Source organism: Salmo salar, chromosome 05 (genome assembly GCF_965601325.2).
Source record: "Salmo salar chromosome 05, fSalSal1, whole genome shotgun sequence".
Classification (NCBI taxonomy): domain Eukaryota; kingdom Metazoa; phylum Chordata; class Actinopteri; order Salmoniformes; family Salmonidae; genus Salmo; species Salmo salar.
The window spans coordinates 14,222,501-14,246,320 of record NC_138295.1 but is presented as its reverse complement, the minus strand read 5'-3'; the positions used below and the strand labels follow the sequence as shown (position 1 = coordinate 14,246,320).

General features: G+C 46.4%; 1 protein-coding gene across 1 annotated transcript in view; it reads left to right on the top strand.

Annotated features, from left to right (window-relative positions):
* The first annotated feature begins 10,653 nt into the window (after positions 1-10,653).
* The window catches only part of LOC106604281 (clathrin interactor 1), a 33,342-nt gene continuing 20,175 nt past the window's right edge, over positions 10,654-23,820 (top strand). Inside the window, exons 1-4 of the mRNA XM_014198768.3 lie at positions 10,654-10,863; positions 17,369-17,473; positions 21,889-21,985; positions 22,704-22,812. Of these exons, the coding sequence (XP_014054243.1) occupies positions 10,823-10,863; positions 17,369-17,473; positions 21,889-21,985; positions 22,704-22,812 (352 nt within the window). The 5' untranslated portion in view covers positions 10,654-10,822. The remainder of the gene's footprint in view (positions 10,864-17,368; positions 17,474-21,888; positions 21,986-22,703; positions 22,813-23,820) is intronic.

Sequence of the window (23,820 nt, the reverse complement as noted above, 5' to 3'; positions counted from 1 at the left end):
TATCTATCCCTCTATCCTATCCTCCTATCCTCTATGTATCTATCCCTCTATCCTATCCTCTATATATATCCCTCTGTACTATCCTCCTATCCTCTATGTATCTATCCCTCTATCCTATCCTCTATGTATCTATCCCTCTAGCATATCCTCTATGTATATATCCCTCTATCATATCCTCTATGTATATATCCCTCTATCCTATCCTCTATGTATCTATCCCTCTAGCCTAGCCTCTATGTATCTATCCCTCTATCCTATCCTCCTATCCTCTATTTATCCATCCCTCTATCCTATCCTCCTATCCTCTATGTATCTATCACTCTATCCTATCCTCTATGTATCTATCCCTCTATCCTATCCTCCTATCCTCTATGTATCTATCCCTCTATCCTATCCTCTATGTATCTATCCCTCTATCCTATCCTCCTATCCTCTATGTATCCATCCCTCTATCCTATCCTCTATGTATCTATCCTTCTATCCTATCCTCTATGTATCTATCCCTCTATCCTATCCTCTATGTATCTATCCCTCTATCCTATCCTCCTATCCTCTATGTATCCATCCCTCTATCCTATCCTCTATGTATCTATCCTTCTATCCTATCCTCTATGTATCTCTCCCTCTATCCTATCCTCCTATCATCTATGTATCTATCCCTCTATCCTATCCTCTATGTATCTATCCCTCTATCCTATCCTCCCATACTCTATGTATCTATCCCTCTATCCTATCCTCCCATACTCTATGTATCTATCCTTCTATCCTATCATCAATGTCTCTACCGCGGTATACTCAATTTATCTATCCCTCTGTCCTATCCTCCTCGTTTCTTCTTTTCTCAGACATCCAACCATTTCCAATCCTATGACTTGCTGGTCTAAAATCTCTGGCAAACCTTCACCCAATCAGCATATCAGACACACTGTCCTGTCCTTGAGAATCTCCCCGTGGCTCATGTTCCTAGGGTGCTTCTCAAATGGCACAATATCCCCTATATGGTGCACTAATTTTGACCATAGCCCTATGGGTGTAATGCACCATATAGGGGATAGGGTGCCCTTTGGGACGCAGGCCTATTTTCTCCTCTCTCTGATGGATCCAGTCCACTGGTTATGAGTCCAGATGTTCTGCTTTCTCTGGTTATGTGTCCAGATGTTCTGCTTTCTGTAAAGGAACAGGTGTTTCCCGGGCCGGTGCAGACTGTCACTGGGTACACACACATACACTATCGGTCAAAAGTTTTAGAACACCTAATCATTCAATGGTTTTTCTTTATTCTTACTATTTTCTACATTGTGGAATAGTAGTGAAGACATCAAAATTATCAAATAACATATATGGAATCCTGTAGAAACCAAAAAAGTGTTAAACAAATTGAAATATACAAGAGTCAAGAGAACAAGAGTCTCCATATGGGCTGCATTGGTGCCAACAATAAAATCCCTAAATATAATAGCAGAGAGAGAGATATCTCACACACACACACACACACACACACACACACACACACACACACACACACACACACACACACACACACACACACACACACACACACACACACACACACACACACACACACACACACACACACACACACACACACACACACACACACGGAGAGGGGCCCAGAAACTAGACTTTGGGCACAGAGAGGGTGTGTTAAGTTAGAGCTAATGTTCCAAACAGAGAACATTGTTACCTAATGACAGAAAAAACAACCACAGATTGTTGCTGTGGATTGGAAATAAATATCCTCAGAGAGAGAGAGAGAGATGCATTTCTCTCTTTCTGTATTATTTTTTACTTTCCAAACTCTGATGATGTTCTGAGCACACTTGTCATGTGAACTTATATGTGTCCCCCCCCCCCCCCCTGTCTTCACACACAAACAAACAAACACACACACACACACACACACACACACACACACACACACACACACACACACACACACACACACACACACACACACACACACACACACACACACACTCAATGTACCGTTTATCCTGTCTAGCTTTAGGCAAGTCTTTGGCTTCCCAACTATAATGTCCATCCACCTGAATAGTAATATTGCCCCCTGGTGGTAAAACTGGCCACTACAACTCTTCACTGTTCATTCCTTTCATTTACACTGAACAAAAATATAAACACAACATGTAGTGTTGGTCCCATGTTTCATAAGATTAAATAAAAAATACCAGAAATGTTCCATATGCACAAAAAATATGATTTCTTTCAAATGTTGTGCACAAATTTGTTTACATCCCTGTTAGTGAGCATTTATCATTTTCTAAGATAATCCATCTACATGGATCCATATGTTTTTGTTCAGTATATTCAATGAAAATGTCATTTTACCACACATTTAAACAATCTTAAAACCATTTACATTCTCTGTAAAGTCTAAACGTTTTTTGTGGTGGGCTCATATCAAAGGACGACACAGGAAGATTTGGTCACATGTCCAAAAGCAGTGTTTTGGGGATAAAGAGTATTTTCTGAAGGAGAAAGATTCTGAACGCAGATTTGACTTTGAAGGCAGTCAGGTTATTTTGGCTGTTTACATTTAGAACATGAGAGCTTTGCTTTCCTTCTCTCTGTACATCAGATGTGGATCTGATTCATCCACTGCCAGGAACAATAGGAACTGGAGGTAGATAAATGTCTTCAAATGTTTTACTTGTAATGTGACACCTTGGTATATGGAGTTGATTTCTCCATTATTTTATAGAAATGTTCAGTGATAGACTTTTTTAGCCCAATTTTAGGAATTGATTAAAACATTAAGGCCTGGGCTGACCCCCCCACCTCCATCTACCCATACACACACACACTCATAGTCGTGCACACACTCACTCGCAAGCACATACCCTGAAAAACATCCCTTCCCGCTTAGACCCTCCCAGAGGAGTATAGTATGGTTTAGTGCTGGTTGATCTCTCGCTCTCCGTCTCTTTTTCACACACACACACACACACACACACACACACACACACACACACACACACACACACACACACACACACACACACACACACACACACACACACACACCTCACCCCCAGCTTTCTCCATCTAAGCCATCATTTTTCTCAGAGTCCTCCTCTTCCAGCGTGAGCTGGTAATTGAGGTGGCTCCCTTGGGTGCAGTGCATTCTGGGTCGTTAAGTGCTGTCTCTTGTTTTCTTCCTCTTCTTTTATTCTTTATTTATTTCGTACTAACAGAGAGAGAGCGGGAGAGAGAGAGAGAGAGAGAGAGAATGCACCGAGATAACCCACGCTAAGAGGACCTACATTCAGACCACACTATCACCAGCCACACCCAAACCAGCTAAGACCCCCCCAAGGAAACCCTGGCCACACTCTATATAGGCTCCACCATATCAGACCTATGCCCCTTCTGCCCACCCCATGCCCCCGTCCCTGCGGCAAGTACATTAACATGACAGCAGGATATATGCCCAGGCCGTGAGCAGGCAAACAGGCCCAACTCCCACTCTTACACAAAACCAAGCCAATGGCATGTATCAGTTGCTCAACATGCTCTGCTCACACCTACTGTGATGGTCCGGGCATAAACCACACTAAAATAACACTAGACACTATGGAACACAAAGCATTTTCTATCTCATCCTAGAATAAACAAGGTCTGAGGTCATCTGCCTTTGGTCTAAAGAGCAGGAACCCAGACTTCATCAAAGAAATTGGAAATACAGGCATTGTCATCCTACTAGAAACATGGTATAAAGGAGACGGACGGTTGCCCTCTAGGTTACAGATAGCTGTTAATCCCATCCACCAAACTACCAGGTGGGTGGTATAGAGGAGACGGACCCACTGGTTGCCCTCTAGGTTACAGAGAGCTGGTAGTCCCATCCACCAAACTACCAGGTGGGTGGTATAGAGGAGACGGACCCACTGGTTGCCCTCTAGGTTACAGAGAGCTGGTAGTCCCATCCACCAAACTACTAGGTGGGTGGTATAGAGGAGACAGACCCACTGGTTGCCCTCTAGGTTACAGAGAGCTGGTAGTCCCATCCACCACACTACCAGGTGGGTGGTATAGAGGAGACGGACCCACTGGTTGCCCTCTAGGTTACAGAGAGCTGGTAGTCCCATCCACCACACTACCAGGTGGTATAGAGGAGACGGACCCACTGGTTGCCCTCTAGGTTACAGAGAGCTGGTAGTCCCATCCACCATACTACCAGGTGGGTGGTATAGAGGAGACGGACCCACTGGTTGCCCTCTAGGTTACAGAGAGCTGGTAGTCCCATCCACCAAACTACCAGGTGGGTGGTGTAGAGGAGACGGACCCACTGGTTGCCCTCTAGGTTACAGAGAGCTGGTAGTCCCATCCACCAAACTACCAGGTGGGTGGTATAGAGGAGACGGACCCACTGGTTGCCCTCTAGGTTACAGAGAGCTGGTAGTCCCATCCACCAAACTACCAGGTGGGTGGTATAGAGGAGACGGACCCACTGGTTGCCCTCTAGGTTACAGAGAGCTGGTAGTCCCATCCACCACACTACCAGGTGTGAAACAGGGAAGAAACTCAGGGGGTAATTTGGGGGCTAACTCAGGGGCTAATTTGGTATAGAGCAGACCTAACCCTAAATTAGTCAAAACAGGAACATTTTACATCTGGATAGAAATGAATGAGAAAATTATCTCAGAGAAAAATGTCCTAATGTGTGCTAACTATATCTCCCCAATAGAATCCCCATACTTTATAGATGAAAGCTTCTCCACCCTGGAGGGGGAGATCAACAATTTCCAGGCTCAGGGACATGAACTGGTCTGTGGCGACATAAATGCCAGATCTGGTCAAGAACCCGACACCCTCAGCACACAGGGGGACAAACACTTACCTGGAGGTGACAGCATTCCCTCCACCATATGCGCCCCTAGACACAACTACGACAACATAACAACAAAAACGGATCACAACTCCCGAAGCTCTGTCGGACGCTGGGTATGTACATAGTCAATGGTAGGCTTTGAGGGGACTCCTATGGTAGGTACACCTATAGCTCATCTCTTGGCAGTAGTACTGTAGACGACTTTAACACTGACCTCAACCCAGAGTCTCTCAGAGCGCTCACAGTCAGTCCACTGACACCCCTATCAGACCTCAGCAAAATCACACTCTACTTGAACAGAGCAATACTCAATGGTCCGACTTGTCAAAGCCAAAGGAACTGAAAAATATTAAGAAATGCTATAGATGGAAGGAAAATAGTGTGGAAATATACCAAAAAACAATTAGGCAAAATTAACAAAAATTAACAACAATAACAAATGGTTTGATGAAGAATTCAAAAACCTAAGAAAGAAATTGAGAAACCTGTCCAACCAAAAACATAGAGACCCAGATAACCGGAGCCTATGCCTTCACTATGGTGAACCACTAAAACAACACAGAAATACACAATAGAAAAAGAAGGAAGAGCACGTCAGAAATCAGCTCAATGTAATTGAAGAATCCATGGAATCTAACCACTTCAGAATCTAACCACAAACAACAACACGAAGAGTTATCTATCCAAAACGGAGATGTATGGATAAACCACCTCCAATCTTTTGGGCTGTATAATATAGAACAAACAGCAAAAACATATACATGATCAAATACAAATCTTGGAATCAACTATTAAAGACTACTAGAGCCCACTGGATTTTCCAATTACATTGAATGAACTACAGGACAAAATACAAAACCCTCCAACCCAAAAAGGCCTGTGGTGTTGATGGTATCCTAAATGAAATTATAAAATATACAGACCACAAATTCCAGTTGGCTATACTTACACTCTTTAACATCATCCTTAGCGCATTCATATTCCCCAATATTTGGAACCAAGAACTGATCACCCCAATCCACAAAAGTGGGGACAAATTTGACCCCAATAACTACCGTGGGATATGCGTTAACAGCAACCTTGGGAAAATCCTCTGCATTATCATTACCAGCAGACTCGTACATTTCCTCAGCGAAAACAATGTACTGAGCAAAATGTCATATTGGCTTTTACCAAATTACCGTATGACAGACCACGTATTCACCCTACACACACTAATTGACAAACATACAAACCTAAACAAAGGCAAAGTCTTCTCATGCTTTGTTGATTTCAAAAAAGCTTTCAACTTAATTTGGCATGAGGGTCTGCTATACAAATTGATGGAAAAACATATGACATTGTAAAATCCATGTACACAAAAAACAAATGTGCGGTTAAAATTGGCAAAAACCACACACACATTTCTTTCTACAGGGCGGGGGGGGGGGGGGGCACAGGGATGCAGCATAAGCCCCACCCTCTTCAACATATATATCAATGAATTGGCGAGGGCACTAGAACAGTCTGCAGCACCCGGCCTCACCTTACTAGAATATGAAGTCAATTGTCTACTGTTTACTATTGATCTGGTGCTTCTGTCCCCAACCACGGAGGGCCTACAGCAGCACCTAGATTTTCTGAACAGATTCTGTACAGATCTGGGCCCTGACAGTAAATCTCAGTATGACAAAATAATGGTGTTCCAAAAAAGGTCCAGTTGCCAGGACCACAAATACAAATTCCATCTAGACACTGTTGCCCTAGAGCAAAAAACGATACATACCTCGGCCGAAACATCAGCGCCACAGGTAACTTCCACAAAGCTGTGAACGATCTGAGAGACAAGGCAAGAAGGGCCTTCTATGCCATCAACAGGCACATAAAATTCGACATACCACTTAGGATCTGGCAAGAAATACTTGAATCAGTTATAGAACCCATTGCCCTTTATGGTTGTGAGGTCTGGGGTCGCTCACCATCCAAGAATTCACAAAATGGGACAAACACCAAATTGAGACTCGACATGCAGAATTCTGCTAAAATATCCTCTGTGTACAACATAAACCACCAAATAATGCATGCAGAGCAGAATTAGGACGATACCCGCTCATTAACAAAATCCAGTAAAGAGCCGTTAAATTCTACAACCACCCAAAAAGAAGCGATTCCCAAACCTTCCTTAACAAAGTCATTACCTATAGAGAAATTAACCTGGAGAAAGCTGGTCCTGGGGCTCTGTTCACAAACACAAACAGACCCCACAGAACCCCAGGACAGCAACACAAGTAGACCCAACTAAATCATGAGAAAACAAAAAGATAATTACTTGACACTGGAAAGAACTTACAAAAAAAACAGAGCAAACTAGAATGTTATTTTGCCTTAAACAGAGAGTACACAGTGGCAGAATATCTGACCACTGGGACTGACCCAAACTTAAGGAAAGCTTTGACTATGTACAGACTCAGTGAACATAGCCTCGCTATTGAGAAAGGCCACCGTAGGCAGACCTGGCTCTCAAGAGAAAACAGGATACAGTGGGGGGGAAAAGTATTTGATCCCCTGCTGATTTTGTATGTTTGCCCACTGACAAAGAAATGATCAGTCTATAATTTTAATGGTAGGTTTATTTGAACAGTGAGAGACAGAATAACAACAAAAATATTGAGAAAAACGCATGTCAACAATGTTATAAATTGATTTGCATTTTAATGAGGGAAATAAGTATTTGACCCCCTCTCAATCAGAATGATTTCTGGCTCCCAGGTGTCTTTTATACAGGTAACGAGCTGAGATTAGGAGCACACTCTTAAAGGGACGGGGTGGCAGGGTAGCCTAGTGGCTAGAGCATTGGGCTAGTAACAAAAAGGTTGCAAGTTCAAATCCCCGAGCTGACAAGGTACAAATCTGTCATTCTGCCCCTGAACAAGGCAGTTAACCCACTGTTCCTAGGCCATCATTGAAAATAAGAATTTGTTCTTAACTGACTTTCCTAGTTAAATAAAGGTTAAAAAAGGGGAGTGCTCCTAACCGCAGCGTGTTACCTGTATAAAAGACACCTGTCCACAGAAGCAAGCAAGAAAGCAATCAATCAGATTCCAAACTCTCCACCATGGCCAAGACCAAAGAGCTCTCCAAGGATGTCAGGGACAAGATTGTAGACCTACACAAGGCTGGAATGGGCTACAAGACCATTGCCAAGCAGCTTGGTGAGAAGGTGACAACAGTTGGTGTGATTATTCGCAAATGGAAGAAACACAAAGAACTGTCAATATTCCTAGGCCTGGGGCCCATGCAAGATCTCACCTCGTGGAGTTGCAATGAGAACGGTGAGGAATCAGCCCAGAACTACACAGGAGGATCTTGTGCAGCTGGGACCATAGTCACCAAGAAAACAATTGGTAATACACTACGCCGTGAAGGACTGAAATCCTGCGCCCCCGCAAGGTCCCCCTGCTCAAGAATACATAAACATGCCTGTCTGAAGTTTGCCAATGAACATCTGAATGATTCAGAGGACAACTGGTGAAAGTGTTGTGGTCAGATGAGACCAAAATGGAGCACTTTGGCATCAACTCAACTCGCTGTGTTTGGAGGAGGAGGAATGCTGCCTATGACCCCAAGAACACCATCCCCACCGTCAAACATGGAGGTGGAAACATTACGCTTTGGGGCTGTTTTTCTGCTAAGGGGACAGGACAACTTCACCACATCATTTGATGGACGGGGCCATGTACCATCAAATCTTGGGTGAGAACCTCCTTCCCTCAGCCAGGGCATTGAAAATGGGTCGTGGATGGGTATTCCAGCATGACAATGACCCAAAACACATGGCCAAGGCAACAAAGGAGTGGCTCAAGAAGAAGCACATTAAGGTCCTGGAGTGGCCTAGCCAGTCTCCAGACCTTAATCCCATAGAAAATCTGTGGAGGGAGCTGAAGGTTCAAGTTGCCAAACGTCAGCCTCGAAACCTTAATCACTTGGAGAAGATCTGCAAAGAGGAGTGGGACAAAATCCCTCCTGAGATGTGCGCAAACTTGGTGGCCAACTACAAGAAAAGTCTCACCTCTGTGATTGCCAACAAGGGTTTTGCCACCAAGTACTAAGTCATGTTTTGCAGAGGGGTCAAATACTTATTTCCCTCATTAAAATGCAAATCAATTTATAACATTTTTGACATGTGCTTTTCTGGATTTTTTTGTTGTTATTCTGTCTCTCACTATTCATATAAACCTACCATTAAAATTATAGACTGATCATTTCTTCGTAAGTGGGCAAACGTACAAAATCAGCAGGGGATCAAATACTTAATTCCCCCACTGTATATGCACACTGCCCACAAAATGAGGTGGAAACTGAGCTGCACTTCCTAACCTCCTGCCAAATGTATAACCATATTAGAGACACATATTTCCCTCAGATTACACAAACCCACAAAGAATTTGAAAATAAATCACATTTTGACAAACTCCCATATCTTTTGGGTGAAATACCACAGTGTGCCATCACAGCAGCAAGATTTGTGACCTGTTGCCACAAGAAAAGGGCAACCAGTGAAGAACAAACACCATTGTAAATACAACCTATATTTATGTTTATATTTGCACATCATTAAAACACTGTATATAGACATAAAATGACATTTGAAATGAATTTTTCTTATGGAACTTTTGTTAGTGTAATGTTTACTGTTAATTTTTTATTGTTTATTTCACTATTGTTTATTGTCTATTTCACTTGCTTTGGCAATGTAAACACATTTCACATGCCAATGATGCCCCTTAAAATGAAATTGAAATTGAATTGAACAGAAAACAGAGAACAGAGAATAGAGAGAGAGATAGATGGGGGGGGGGGGGGGGGGGGGTGTTAAGAGATGGTTCTGCTTTCCCAGGGGGAGGATTTCATGAAACACTGAGATGCCTATTGCTGCATTTTAACTCAGACAAACTTGACAGGGCAGTGCTCCATCACACACACACGTGCGCACTCAATCACACAGTCAAGGCTAGGGTTCGAGTTGAACTGAGGTGTGTGTGAGCTAGGGTTAGGGTTGATCTGGGATGTGGACATGAAGCTAGGGTTAGGGTTGATCTGGGATGTGAACATCAAGCTAGGGTTAGGGTTGATCTGGGATGTGGACATGAAGCTAGGGTTAGGGTTGATCTGGGATGTGGTCATGAAGCTAGGGTTAGGGTTGATCTGGGATGTGGACATGAAGCTAGGGTTAGGGTTGATCTGGAATGTGGACATGAAGCTAGGGTTAGGGTTGATCTGGGATGTGGACATGAAGCTAGGGTTAGGGTTGATCTGGGATGTGGACATCAAGCTAGGGTTAGGGTTGATCTGGGATGTGGACATGAAGCTAGGGTTAGGGTTATGGTTATGTTTGAGGCCAGGGTTAGGGTTTAACCGGGATGTGGAACGGAGCTAGGGTTCGAAATAAAATATTTAGCAGATGTTATTGTGGGTGTAGCGAAATGCTTGTGTGACAAGAAGCTAGGGTTAGGGTTGTCTTTTATTCTGAAGTCAAATTCAATGAATAAAGGAGTCAAGAGAAAACATTTTCTATAATATAGATTCTATATAGGAATCAATGTCTTAAAACAAAATCAAATCCCTCTTGGTTGGTAATGTAATTATCTGATTTAACACCACTTAGACGTTTGATTTGCATGGCTAATTCATTTCATAAAACACATTCCAAATGTGACATTTTTTATTTATTTTTTTACATATCCTATGTTGGTCTACGCATGTTTTCTACCTCGTGACGTTGCAAGGACGTATCCGTAGTAACCTGTCCTGTCCAATGCTTGCGCCCCCTCAGAGGTGAAGAGTGTTCCAGTTCATACTGTAAACTGTCGTTGGTTCAAGGTTTGGTTTCGGTGACAGCGCTCCGCTCTATCGAGTTTTGAGAGCCTGGAATACGGGTTACTGAGGCGGAAAGCCGCGTTGTAGAGAGCCAAGATGATGAATATGTGGAAAGTCCGGGAATTGGTTGATAAAGCGTAAGTATTTTCACTCTATCCGAGTTCAACACTCGAGTTTACCTGTTTGAGAGAGACACGTACCCAACACTTTGACGTCACGTAGCAGCAGGAAGCTAGTTAGCTTCAGTAGCAAGTTGTGGCAGTCAAAACACGGGACAAAATGTACTTTTTTGCCATTCGACTATTTAACCATTTTAATCTCGTCTGGAACTATCCGACGAGCGATTGATAACGCAACTTTCTAGCCGCGTTATCTGTTTTTAGAAAGCTGAGATGGTTGTTATCCAGTTAGCTAATTATCTAGCGTAACGACGTTAGATTGAAATAGTTTTTTGCGCAGTTTCACAGTCAGTTTGTTGTTTGGTTAGCTAGCAAGCAAATCTACTGAGCTAGGTAATTAGCCAGCTCAAAACCAAACGTATGCACTTACATTAGGGGAAATCTTTCTGTGATATAGGTACTATTAGTTGTGGCAAAGGCCTTGAATGCTAATTGGATGTATTCTGACAAGCCAACTTCCGGGTGTGAAAGTAACAAGCATACCAACCAGAACTTTTTGCTTTTCTCAGGCCTATCAAAACGGCCACATCTCAGTTGACATAACTATAATAAATTCATGTGTGTGTATATATATATATATATATATATATATATTACAAATATTACAAAGTATAGGATGATCCAAGTAAGCCTAGAACACCTGGATATCTCACTAAAACGTCTGCCTAGCTACCTGTATACTTCTTAGTATGCTAGCTATAGGCAAAATTATAAAAACAATTACAATACATTTGACTGAGTGTATGTTTGTTATGGGTCTCTTGCATTTGCAAAATGGAGGAGCTTTGCATGCAGAAGCAGAAAGGTGGAGCCTAGATCACTATCAATCACAGTGTCTGTTGATACAGTACAAGAGAGAGCACTGTAATGTGTAACTCTGTAATAAACAATTACTTGCTGAATGCAACTATAGATTGATTGGACAATCAATAGGCAATGTCACACTTCATACAGTTGCATTGTGAAGACATTGCTGTTGCTACATTATTAGCTAGAGTAACTTGCCAGAGTTGGATTAAAAATAAAGTTCTCTGCGGGTGTCTCCCAAATGGCACCCTTTTCCCTAAATAGTGCACTGCTTTTGACTAGGGCCCATAGGGAATAGGATGCCATTTGGGACATAAACTAAGAGTGGATTGCATAGCACAGTTGCATTTCATGGCATTCATGGGAATAAACAAGATTAGCCTAGACCATGTACAGTCGCTGTCAGCAGAGATTGAAACTAAAGGCTTGAACGAATGGCTGAATGGTTCCACCTCTGAGCAAGAGAAACACCTGGTTTAGCCGGCTTATTGTTTTCTTTTGTCCTCCTCTCGTATAGTTTACTGTCCCTCACAGCTGAGTAATGACCTGAGATAGACAGTACAGCACACACACAGGCCTACCGTAGAGCTCTAGGAAGTAGTGGGAGAATGCAATCTCCACTTAAACTTTAACGGCTGGTTTGGTGAGCTGTGGCAACAGCAGAAGCGCGCAGTTCCTGTCCAAGAATACATTCCTGCAAAAAAAGTTGAGAGAGAATAATGATTAACGAGACAACTTTTTAAGTGTTTCCCAAACAAGCACATATATTATTCCTCAATAATGATGACGGATCAGCTCCTAGAGGGATGTTACCACCCATGGCTGCAAAAACACTGTTGAGGTGGCTTGTTATGCTTAACCAATGCACTAAAACACAGATTGGGTACATCATTGCGCACATGTTGTCACACATCATGAAACACTTTAAGTAAAAGATGACAGACCGTAGCCTGTCATTTTTTAGTTATATAGGCCTATATAGGTCCATGTAGCCAGAGTGAAAAGAAGGAAGAATATTCCACAACATGCATCCTGTTTGCAACAAGGCACTTGTTGCAACATAACTCTTTGAATACAAAGTGTTATGTTTGGGGCAAATTCAATACCACTCGCCATATTTTCTAGCATAGTGGTGGCTGCATCATGTTATGGGTATGCTTGTAATAGTTAAAGACTTGGGAGTTTTTCAGGATAAAAAATAAACGTAATGGAGCTAAGCACAGACAAAATCATAGAGGAAAACCTGGTTCAGTCTGCTTTCCACCAGACGCTGGGAGATGAATTCACCTTTCAGCAGGACAATAACCTAAAACAGAAGGCCAAATCTACACTGGAGTTAGAATTTTTTTAATTTCACCTTTTTTAACTAGGCAGGTCAGTTAAGAAGAAATTCTTATTTACAATGACGGCCTACCCTGGCCAAACCCGGACAAAGCTGGGCAAATTGTGCGCCACCCTATGGGACTCCCAATCACGGCCGGATGTGATACAGCCTGGAATTAAACCAGGGACTGTAGTGACGCCTCTTGCACTGAGATGCAGTGCCTTAGACCACTGCGCCACTCGGGAGCTGCTTACCAGGAAGATGGTTAATGTTCCTCAGTGGCCTAGTTACAATTTGGACTTGTACTGAACAAAAATCTAAACGCAATAATTTCAACGATTTTAGTGAGTTACAGTTCATAGAAGGAAATCAGTCAATTGAAATCAATTAATAAGGCCCAAATCTATGGATTTCACATGAATGGGCAGGGGTGCAGCCATGGGTGGGCCTGGGAGGGCATAGGCCCACCCACTGGGGAGCCAGGCCCAGCCAGTCAGAATTAGTTTTTCTCCACAGAAGGGCTTTATTACAGACAGAACTACTCCTCAGTTTCGTCTAGGTGGCTGGTCTCAGACGATCCTGCAGGGGAATAAGCTGGTTTTGGAGGTCCTGGGCTGGTGTGGTTACACGTGTTCTGCGGTTGTGAGGCCGGTTGGACGTACTGCCAAATTATCTAAAACAACATTGGAGGCGAGGTGATGTATAGTAGAGAAATGTACATTCAATTCTCTGCCAACAGCTCTGGTGGACATTTCTGCAGTCAGCATGCCAATTGCAAGCTCCCTCAAAACTTGAGAAATCTGTGGCATTGTGTTGTGACAAAACATTTGTCGCCTTTTATTGTCCCCAGCACAAGTTACACCTTTGTAATGATAAGCTTCTTGATATGCCACACCTGTCAGGTGGCTGGATTATACTGGCAAAGGAGAAATGCTCACTAACAGGGATGTAAACAAATTTGTGCACAGATTTTTTTTATAAATAAGCTTTTTTGGGGTATGGAACATTTCTGCGATCTTTCATTTCAGCTCATGAAACATGGGACCAACACTTTAGATAGATTTTCAAGCAGATTTATACTGAACCAAAATGCAACATGTAAAGACTTGAAAATGAAAAGTTTTAGCAATGAGCAACATCCAATTTGACCGAATTAAGAATTTAAAAAATAAAGAATAATGGGCAAATATTGTACAATTAGGTGTGCAAAGCTCTTAGAGACTTACCCAGAAAGACTCACAGCTGTAATTGCTGCCAAAGGGAATTCTAACAAGTATTGACTCGGTGGTTTGAATTCTGGGTAAATCTCTAAGAGCTTTGTACACCTGGATTGTACAATATTCTACATTTCTTCAATATTTCTGTATTTAATTTATTACATTTGCAAAACATTTCTAAAGATGTTTTCACTGTCGTTATGGGGTATTGTGTGTATATGGGTGATATTTTTGTTGTTGAATTCAGGCTGTGTAACAACATGATGGAATAAGTCAAGGGGTGTGAATACTTTCTGAAGACTGTATGTTTATAGCGGAGATCTTCTGGGAATAAAATACCTAACGGTGCACTTTGGCTGCTCTACGAATGGTCTGGATTTTAAGAGCCACGTTACTAACGAAGGCTCTGGGAAACAACACCTTGGCTACTGAAGATGCATCGTGAGAAGGTTTAAACGATGATCTAAACACTACGGAAGCTCTGGGAAACGAGGGCCTTGAGTAGAGATGTTGTGAGTGGGGAAACACCCATCAGAGTACAGCCATGTTCCACAAAGGTGACTGAATGCTGGCTCACTGAAGGATATCTACAGATCTAGACTTGAATCAAGGGACTGGCAATCCTGTGTCGAAGTCTTCCCGGCAGTCACATGGGAAAATTGTTACAATCCTAAATAAATAGGCCTAAAGACTTTATTTGGACTAGTCACAGGATGAAGGAAATTGGTGTGTGTATTGCAGACAGATGTGCAATGAAACGGAAGCCTTTGCCATATTGTGTGTCACAGATTACACACAGAGATATAAACACAGATACACACACACGATCAGAGGCTTCCTTTTGATCAGGTTGATATGTGGGACAGAGGAAGCTAGCAAGTCGACTGAGAAGAGAAAAGAGAAACGTCTTGTCTAAATGTTAGGCTATTTCACGTTATAAGGTTTTTCACTACGTTTCAAAGCGCCATTTCCTGGTTGCTACAATTCTAATTGTCGGCCTAATTTTTGTTTGTGACAAAACAAGCAAGTGTAGTGTAGAGAATCATTGTACCATATAAACCTCTGTGAAATATATTTTCCATAACCAAAAATATTGTACATCCAGCTGTTCTTGCTGGGGACGGCCCGTCAGGAAGTCCAGGATCCAGTTGCAGAAGGAGGTGTTTAGTCCCAGGGTCCTTAGCTTAGTGATGAGCTTTGAGGGCACTATGGTGTTGAATGCTGAGCTGTAGTCAATGAACAGCATTCTCACATAGGTGTTTCTTTTGTCCAGCTGGGAAAGGGCAGTGTGGAGTGCGATTGAGATTGCGTCATCTGTGGATCTGTTGGGGCGGTATGCGATTTGGAGTGGGCCTTGGTTATCCAGGAGGATGCTGTTGATGTGAGCCATGATCAGCCTTTCAAAGCACTTCATGGCTACCGACGTGAGTGCTACGGGGAAGTAATCATTTAGGCAGGTTATTTTCGCTTCCTTGGGAACAGATACTATGGTGGTCTGCTTGAAACATGTAGGTATTACAGAGAGGTTGAAAATGTCAATGAAGACACTTGCCAGTTTGTCTGCGCATGCTTTGAGTGCACGTCCTGGTAATCCGTCTGGCCCAGCGGCTTTGTTAATGTTGACCTGTTAAAGGTCTTGCTCACATCGGCTACCGAGAGCGTTGTCACACAGTTGTCCAGAACAGCTGGTGCTCTCATTCACGCTTCAGTGTTGCTTGCCTCGACGCGAGCATAAAAGGCATTTAGCTCGTCTGGTAGGCCCACGTCACTGGGTTTCCCGTTGTAGTCCGTAATAGTTTTCAAGCCCTGCCACATCCGACGAGCATCAGAGCCGGTGTAGTAGGATTACATTTTAATCCTGTATTGACGCTTTGCTTATTTGATGGTTCGTCTGAGGGCATAGCTGGATTTCTTATAAGCGTCCGGATTGGTGTCCCACTCCTTGAAAGTGGCAGCTCTAGCTCGATGAGGATGTTGCCTGTAATCCATGGCTTCTGGTTGGGATATGAACGTACGGTCACTGTGGGGACGACGTCGTCAATGCACTTATTGATGAAGCCGATGACTGAGGTGGTATACTCCTCAATGCCATTGGATGAATCTCAGACCATATTCCAGTCTGTGCTAGCAAAACAGTCCTGTAGTGTAGCATCCGCATCATCTGACCACTTCGTTATTGAGCGAGTCGCTGGTGCTTCCTGCTTTAGTTTTTGCTTGTAAGCAGGAATCAGGAGGATAGAATTATGGTCAGATTTGCCAAATGGAGGGCGAGGGAGAGTTTTGTATGCATCTGTGTGTGTGTGGAGTAAAGGTGGTCTAGAGTCCGTCCCCCCCCCCGTCCCCCCCCCCCCTCTGGTTGCATGTGACATGCTGGTAGAAATGAGGTAAAACGGATTTAAGTTTGCCTGCATTAAAGTCCCCGGCCACTAGGAGTGCCGCTTCTGCATGAGCATTTTCTTGTTTGCTTATGGCCTTATAGAGTTGGTTGAGTGTAGTCTTAGTGCAGGCATCGGTCTGTGGTGCTAAATAGATGGCTATTAATAATATAGATGAGAACTCTCTTGGTAGGTAGTGTGGTCTACAGCTTATCATAAAGTACTCTACCTCAGGTGAGCAATACCTCGAGACTTTTTTTTTATATTAGACATCGCGCACCAGCTGTTATAGACACTCCATCCAGACTATCGCTGTCTCTCCCTCTCTGCTCTAATGGCCTGAAGTGCCAAACTGGTTTTCCTGACTTCCATAGAATACACTTTAATATTTTGGCCTTTTTGCAAACGCTGTTATCCAGAGCAACTTAGTCAGTGCATTCAACATGTATGCGCACACACACCACGTCCTCCGATTGCCTGTGTAAAGTCATGAGGGTTATTTCACTCTGTGTTCCTGGAGATACAGGAGGAAAGAATGGTTTAATGTAAATAGAGGCTGTGTGTGTTGACTATTACCATGAATAGGCTGTCCAATGCTCGGTCTGGGCCTCGGTCTGGGCCTCGGTTTGTCTTTTCAATAAAGACTGATAAGACAGTTTGAGTGCCGACCTTCCTTTTGTCCCTGGTTTGTCCTCCTATTCTCTTCATAAAGTATATCTTACCTTTACCTCCCCCTGTAGAACCAATGTGGTGATGAACTACTCGGAGGTGGAATCTAAAGTGAGGGAGGCCACCAACGATGACCCCTGGGGACCTTCAGGACAGCAGATGGCAGATATTTCCAGGTAGGGGCGCTGTTCACACACACCCACACTACTTTACAAGAAAAATAGTTATTTAAATGAAATCCCGTTCCCATGTAGCTAAACTCTACACCTCTTCCTCTCTCTCTGGCTCTCCCTCTCTCTCCTCCCTCTGTCTCTCTACTACCTCTGTCTCTCTCCTCCCTCTCTCCTCTCTCTGTCCCTCCCCCTCTCTCCTCTCTCTGTCCCTCCCCCTCTCTGTCCCGCTCTCTCTCTCTGTCCCGCTCTCTCTCTCTCTGTCCCGCTCTCTCTCTCTCTGTCCCGCTCTCTCTCTCTCTCTCTCTCTGTCTGTCCCGCTCTCTCTCTCTCTCTCTCTCTGTCCCGCTCTCTCTCTCTCTCTCTCTGTCCCGCTCTCTCTCTCTCTCTCTCTGTCCCGCTCTCTCTCTCTCTCTCTGTCCCGCTCTCTCTCTCTCTCTCTGTCCCGCTCTCTCTCTCTCTCTCTGTCCCGCTCTCTCTCTCTCTGTCTGTCCCGCTCTCTCTCTCTCTCTCTGTCTGTCCCGCTCTCTCTCTCTCTCTCTCTGTCTGTCCCGCTCTCTCTCTCTCTCTCTCTGTCTGTCCCGCTCTCTCTCTCTCTCTCTGTCTGTCCCGCTCTCTCTCTCTCTCTCTGTCCCGCTCTCTCTCTCTCTGTCTGTCCCGCTCTCTCTCTCTCTGTCTGTCCCGCTCTCTCTCTCTCTCTCTGTCTGTCCCGCTCTCTCTCTCTCTCTCTGTCTGTCCCGCTCTCTCTCTCTCTCTCTGTCTGTCCCGCTCTCTCTCTCTCTGTCTGTCCCGCTCTCTCTCTCTCTCTGTCTGTCCCGCTCTCTCTCTCTCTCTGTCTGTCCCGCTCTCTCTCTGTCTGTCCCGCTCTCTCTCTGTCTGTCCCGCTCTCTCTCTGTCTGTCCCTCTCTCTCTCTGTCTGTCCCGCTCTCTCTCTGTCTGTCCCGCTCTCTCTCTCTCTCTGTCTGTCCCGCTCTCTCTCTCTCTCTGTCTGTCCCGCTCTCTCTCTCTCTCTGTCTGTCCCGCTCTCTCTCTCTCTCTGTCTGTCCCGCTCTCTCTCTCTCTCTGTCTGTCCCGCTCTCTCTCTCTCTCTGTCTGTCCCGCTCTCTCTCTCTCTCTGTCTGTCCCGCTCTCTCTCTCTCTCTGTCTGTCCCGCTCTCTCTCTCTCTCTGTCTGTCCCGCTCTCTCTCTCTCTCTGTCTGTCCCGCTCTCTCTCTCTCTCTCTGTCTCGCTCTCTCTCTCTCTCTGTCTGTCCCGCTCTCTCTCTCTCTCTGTCTGTCCCGCTCTCTCTCTCTGTCTGTCTGTCCCGCTCTCTCTCTCTGTCTGTCTGTCCCGCTCTCTCTCTCTGTCTGTCTGTCCCGCTCTCTCTCTCTGTCTGTCTGTCCCGCTCTCTCTCTCTGTCTGTCTGTCCCGCTCTCTCTCTCTGTCTGTCTGTCCCGCTCTCTCTCTCTGTCTGTCCCGCTCTCTCTCTCTGTCTGTCCCGCTCTCTCTCTCTGTCTGTCCCGCTCTCTCTCTCTGTCTGTCCCGCTCTCTCTCTCTGTCTGTCCCGCTCTCTCTCTCTGTCTGTCCCGCTCTCTCTGTCTCTGTCTGTCCCGCTCTCTCTGTCTCTGTCTGTCCCGCTCTCTCTGTCTCTGTCTGTCCCGCTCTCTCTGTCTCTCTGTCTGTCCCGCTCTCTCTGTCTCTCTGTCTGTCCCGCTCTCTCTGTCTCTCTGTCTGTCCCGCTCTCTCTGTCTCTCTGTCTGTCTCGCTCTCTCTCTCGGTCTGTCTCGCTCTCTCTCTCGGTCTGTCCCGCTCTCTCTCTCTGTCTGTCCCGCTCTCTCTCTCTGTCTGTCCCGCTCTCTCTCTCTGTCTGTCCCGCTCTCTCTCTCTGTCTGTCCCGCTCTCTCTCTCTGTCTGTCCCGCTCTCTCTCTCTGTCTGTCCCGCTCTCTCTGTCTCTCTGTCTGTCCCGCTCTCTCTGTCTCTCTGTCTGTCCCGCTCTCTCTGTCTCTCTGTCTGTCTCGCTCTCTCTCTCTGTCTGTCTCGCTCTCTCTCTCTGTCTGTCCCGCTCTCTCTCTCTGTCTGTCCCGCTCTCTCTCTCTGTCTGTCCCGCTCTCTCTCTCTGTCTGTCCCGCTCTCTCTCTCTGTCTGTCCCGCTCTCTCTCTCTCTCTCTGTCCCGCTCTCTCTCTCTCTCTCTGTCCCGCTCTCTCTCTCTCTCTCTCTGTCCCGCTCTCTCTCTCTCTGTCTGTCCCGCTCTCTCTCTCTCTGTCTGTCCCGCTCTCTCTCTCTCTCTCTCTGTCTGTCCCGCTCTCTCTCTCTCTCTCTCTGTCTGTCCCGCTCTCTCTCTCTCTGTCTGTCCCGCTCTCTCTCTCTCTGTCTGTCCCGCTCTCTCTCTCTCTCTCTGTCTGTCCCGCTCTCTCTCTCTCTGTCTGTCCCGCTCTCTCTCTCTCTGTCTGTCCCGCTCTCTCTCTCTCTCTCTGTCTGTCCCGCTCTCTCTCTCTCTCTCTGTCTGTCCCGCTCTCTCTCTCTCTCTCTGTCTGTCCCGCTCTCTCTCTCTCTCTCTGTCTGTCCCGCTCTCTCTCTCTCTCTCTGTCTGTCCCGCTCTCTCTCTCTCTGTCTGTCCCGCTCTCTCTCTCTCTCTGTCTGTCCCGCTCTCTCTCTGTCTGTCCCGCTCTCTCTCTGTCTGTCCCGCTCTCTCTCTGTCTGTCCCGCTCTCTCTCTGTCTGTCCCTCTCTCTCTCTGTCTGTCCCGCTCTCTCTCTGTCTGTCCCGCTCTCTCTCTCTCTCTGTCTGTCCCGCTCTCTCTCTCTCTCTGTCTGTCCCGCTCTCTCTCTCTCTCTCTGTCTCGCTCTCTCTCTCTCTCTGTCTGTCCCGCTCTCTCTCTCTCTGTCTGTCCCGCTCTCTCTCTCTGTCTGTCTGTCCCGCTCTCTCTCTCTGTCTGTCTGTCCCGCTCTCTCTCTCTGTCTGTCTGTCCCGCTCTCTCTCTCTGTCTGTCTGTCCCGCTCTCTCTCTCTGTCTGTCTGTCCCGCTCTCTCTCTCTGTCTGTCCCGCTCTCTCTCTCTGTCTGTCCCGCTCTCTCTCTGTCTGTCCCGCTCTCTCTCTGTCTGTCCCGCTCTCTCTCTCTCTCTGTCTGTCCCGCTCTCTCTCTCTCTCTGTCTGTCCCGCTCTCTCTCTCTCTCTGTCTGTCCCGCTCTCTCTCTCTCTCTGTCTGTCCCGCTCTCTCTCTCTCTCTGTCTGTCCCGCTCTCTCTCTCTCTCTCTCTCTCTGTCCCGCTCTCTCTCTCTCTCTCTGTCTCGCTCTCTCTCTCTCTCTGTCTGTCCCGCTCTCTCTCTCTCTGTCTGTCCCGCTCTCTCTCTCTGTCTGTCTGTCCCGCTCTCTCTCTCTGTCTGTCTGTCCCGCTCTCTCTCTCTGTCTGTCTGTCCCGCTCTCTCTCTCTGTCTGTCTGTCCCGCTCTCTCTCTCTGTCTGTCCCGCTCTCTCTCTCTCTCTGTCTGTCCCGCTCTCTCTCTCTGTCTGTCTGTCCCGCTCTCTCTCTCTGTCTGTCTGTCCCGCTCTCTCTCTCTGTCTGTCTGTCCCGCTCTCTCTCTCTGTCTGTCTGTCCCGCTCTCTCTCTCTGTCTGTCTGTCCCGCTCTCTCTCTCTGTCTGTCCCGCTCTCTCTCTCTGTCTGTCCCGCTCTCTCTGTCTCTCTGTCTGTCCCGCTCTCTCTGTCTCTCTGTCTGTCCCGCTCTCTCTGTCTCTCTGTCTGTCCCGCTCTCTCTGTCTCTCTGTCTGTCCCGCTCTCTCTGTCTCTCTGTCTGTCCCGCTCTCTCTGTCTCTCTGTCTGTCTCGCTCTCTCTCTCTGTCTGTCTCGCTCTCTCTCTCTGTCTGTCCCGCTCTCTCTCTCTGTCTGTCCCGCTCTCTCTCTCTGTCTGTCCCGCTCTCTCTCTCTGTCTGTCCCGCTCTCTCTCTGTCTGTCCCGCTCTCTCTCTCTGTCTGTCCCGCTCTCTCTCTCTGTCTGTCCCGCTCTCTCTCTCTGTCTGTCCCGCTCTCTCTCTCTGTCTGTCCCGCTCTCTCTCTCTGTCTGTCCCGCTCTCTCTCTCTCTCTCTCTCTCTCTCTCTGTCCCGCTCTCTCTCTCTCTCTGTCCCGCTCTCTCTCTCTCTCTGTCCCGCTCTCTCTCTCTCTCTCTCTGTCCCGCTCTCTCTCTCTCTCGCTCTCTCTCTCTCTCTCTGTCACGCTCTCTCTCTGTCTCGCTGTCTCTTTCTCGCTGTCTCGCTGTCTCTTTCTCTCTGTCTCGCTGTCTCTTTCTCTGTCTCGCTGTCTCTTTCTCTCTGTCTCGCTGTCTCTTTCTCTCTGTCTCGCTGTCTCTTTCTCTCTGTCTCGCTGTCTCTTTCTCTCTGTCTCGCTGTCTCTTTCTCTCTCTCTGGCTCTCTCTGGCTCTCTCTCGCTCTCTCTATCTCCCCCACTCAGATGTACGTTTATGTATGAGCAGTTTCCAGAGGCGATGAACATGCTGTGGATCAGGATGCTCCGGGAGAACAAGAAGAACTGGAGAAGGGTCTACAAGGTCAGAGAGAAGCTATAACCTGTCATAAGCATGAAAGTTGCACACTATATATGCGGAGTGTACTAAACATTAGGAACACCTTCCTAATATTGAGCTGCACCCCCCTTTGCCATCAGAACAGGCACAATTTGTCGGGACATAGACTCTACAAGGTGTTGAAAGCGTTCCACAGGGATGCTGGCCCATGTTGACTCCAATGCTTCCTACAGTTGTGTCAGGTTGTCTGGATGTCCTTTGGGTGGTGGAGCATCGTTGATACACAGGAAACTGTAGAGTGAGAAACCCAGCAGAGTTGCAGTTGTTGACACAAACCGGTGCGCCTGGCTACTACCATACCCTGTTCAAAGGCACTTCAATCTGTTGTCTTGCCCATTCAGTCTACAATCCATGTCTCAATTGTCTCCAGGCTTATCCTTCTTTAACCGGTCTCCTCCCCTTCATCTACACTGGTTGAAGTGGATTTAACAGGTGACATCAATAAGCGATCATAGCTTTCACCTGGATTCACCTGGTCAGTCTGTCATGGAAAGAGCAGGTGTTCCTAATGTTTTGTCCACTGTGTATGCTTCCAACAATGTCATGGGTAGACCTTGGTTAGGTTGGGAGCAAATAGACTCTGACTTTCTTTCTAGAACCAAGACATTAGCTATTCAACTCTAAACATGACATAGAGGGGTCATCATGAGAAGTTCTTAGTTTTCCATCTCTTCTCCCCCAGTCTCTGCTGCTGTTGTCCCACCTCATCAGGAACGGTTCAGAGAGAGTTGTCACCAGCTCCAGAGAACACATCTATGACCTACGATCTCTGGAGAGCTACCACTTTGTAGGCAAGTACTCTGCTCTGTCTGCTGGATCTCTCTCTCGCTCTGTCTGCTGTCTCTCTCTCTCTCGCTCTGTCTGCTGTCTCTCTCTCTCTCGCTCTGTCTGCTGTCTCTCTCTCTCTCGCTCTGTCTGCTGTCTCTCTCTCTCTCGCTCTGTCTGCTGTCTCTCTCTCTCGCTCTGTCTGCTGTCTCTCTCTCTCGCTCTGTCTGCTGTCTCTCTCCTCGCTCTGTCTGCTGTCTCTCTCTCGCTCTGTCTGCTGTCTCTCTCTCGCTCTGTCTGCTGTCTGCTGTCTCTCTCTCTCGCTCTGTCTGCTGTCTCTCTCTCTCGCTCTGTCTGCTGTCTCTCTCTCTCGCTCTGTCTGCTGTCTCTCTCTCTCGCTCTGTCTGCTGTCTCTCTCTCTCGCTCTGTCTGCTGTCTCTCTCTCTCTCTCTCTCGCGCTGTCTCGCGCTCTCTCGCTGTCTCGCGCTGTCTCTCTCTCGCGCTGTCTCGCGCTCTCTCGCTGTCTCGCGCTGTCTCTCTCTCGCGCTGTCTCGCGCTGTCTCTCTCTCGCGCTGTCTCTCTCTCGCGCTGTCTCTCTCTCGCGCTGTCTCGCGCTGTCTGCTCTCTCTCTGTATGTCTGTCTGCTCTCTCTATGTCTGTCTGCTGTCTCTGTCTGTCTGCTGTCTCTGTCTGTTGTCTCTGTCTTGCGCTCGCTGTCTCTCTCGCTCCCTGTCTCTCGCTCGCTGTCTGTCTGCTGTCTCTCTCGCTCTCTGTCTGTCTCTCGCCATCTCTGTCTGTCTCTGTCTGCTGTCTGTCTGCTGTCTGTCTGCTGTCTGTCTGCTGTCTGTCTGCTGTCTGTCTGCTGTCTGTCTGCTGTCTGTCTCTGTCTGTCTCTGTCTCTCTCTGTCTCTCTCTGTCTCTCTCTGTCTCTCTCTGTCTCTCTCTGTCTCTCTCTGTCTCTCGCTCTCTCTGTCTCTGTCTCTCTCTGTCTCTCGCTCTCTCTGTCTCTCGCCGTCTCGCTCTGTCTCTCGCCG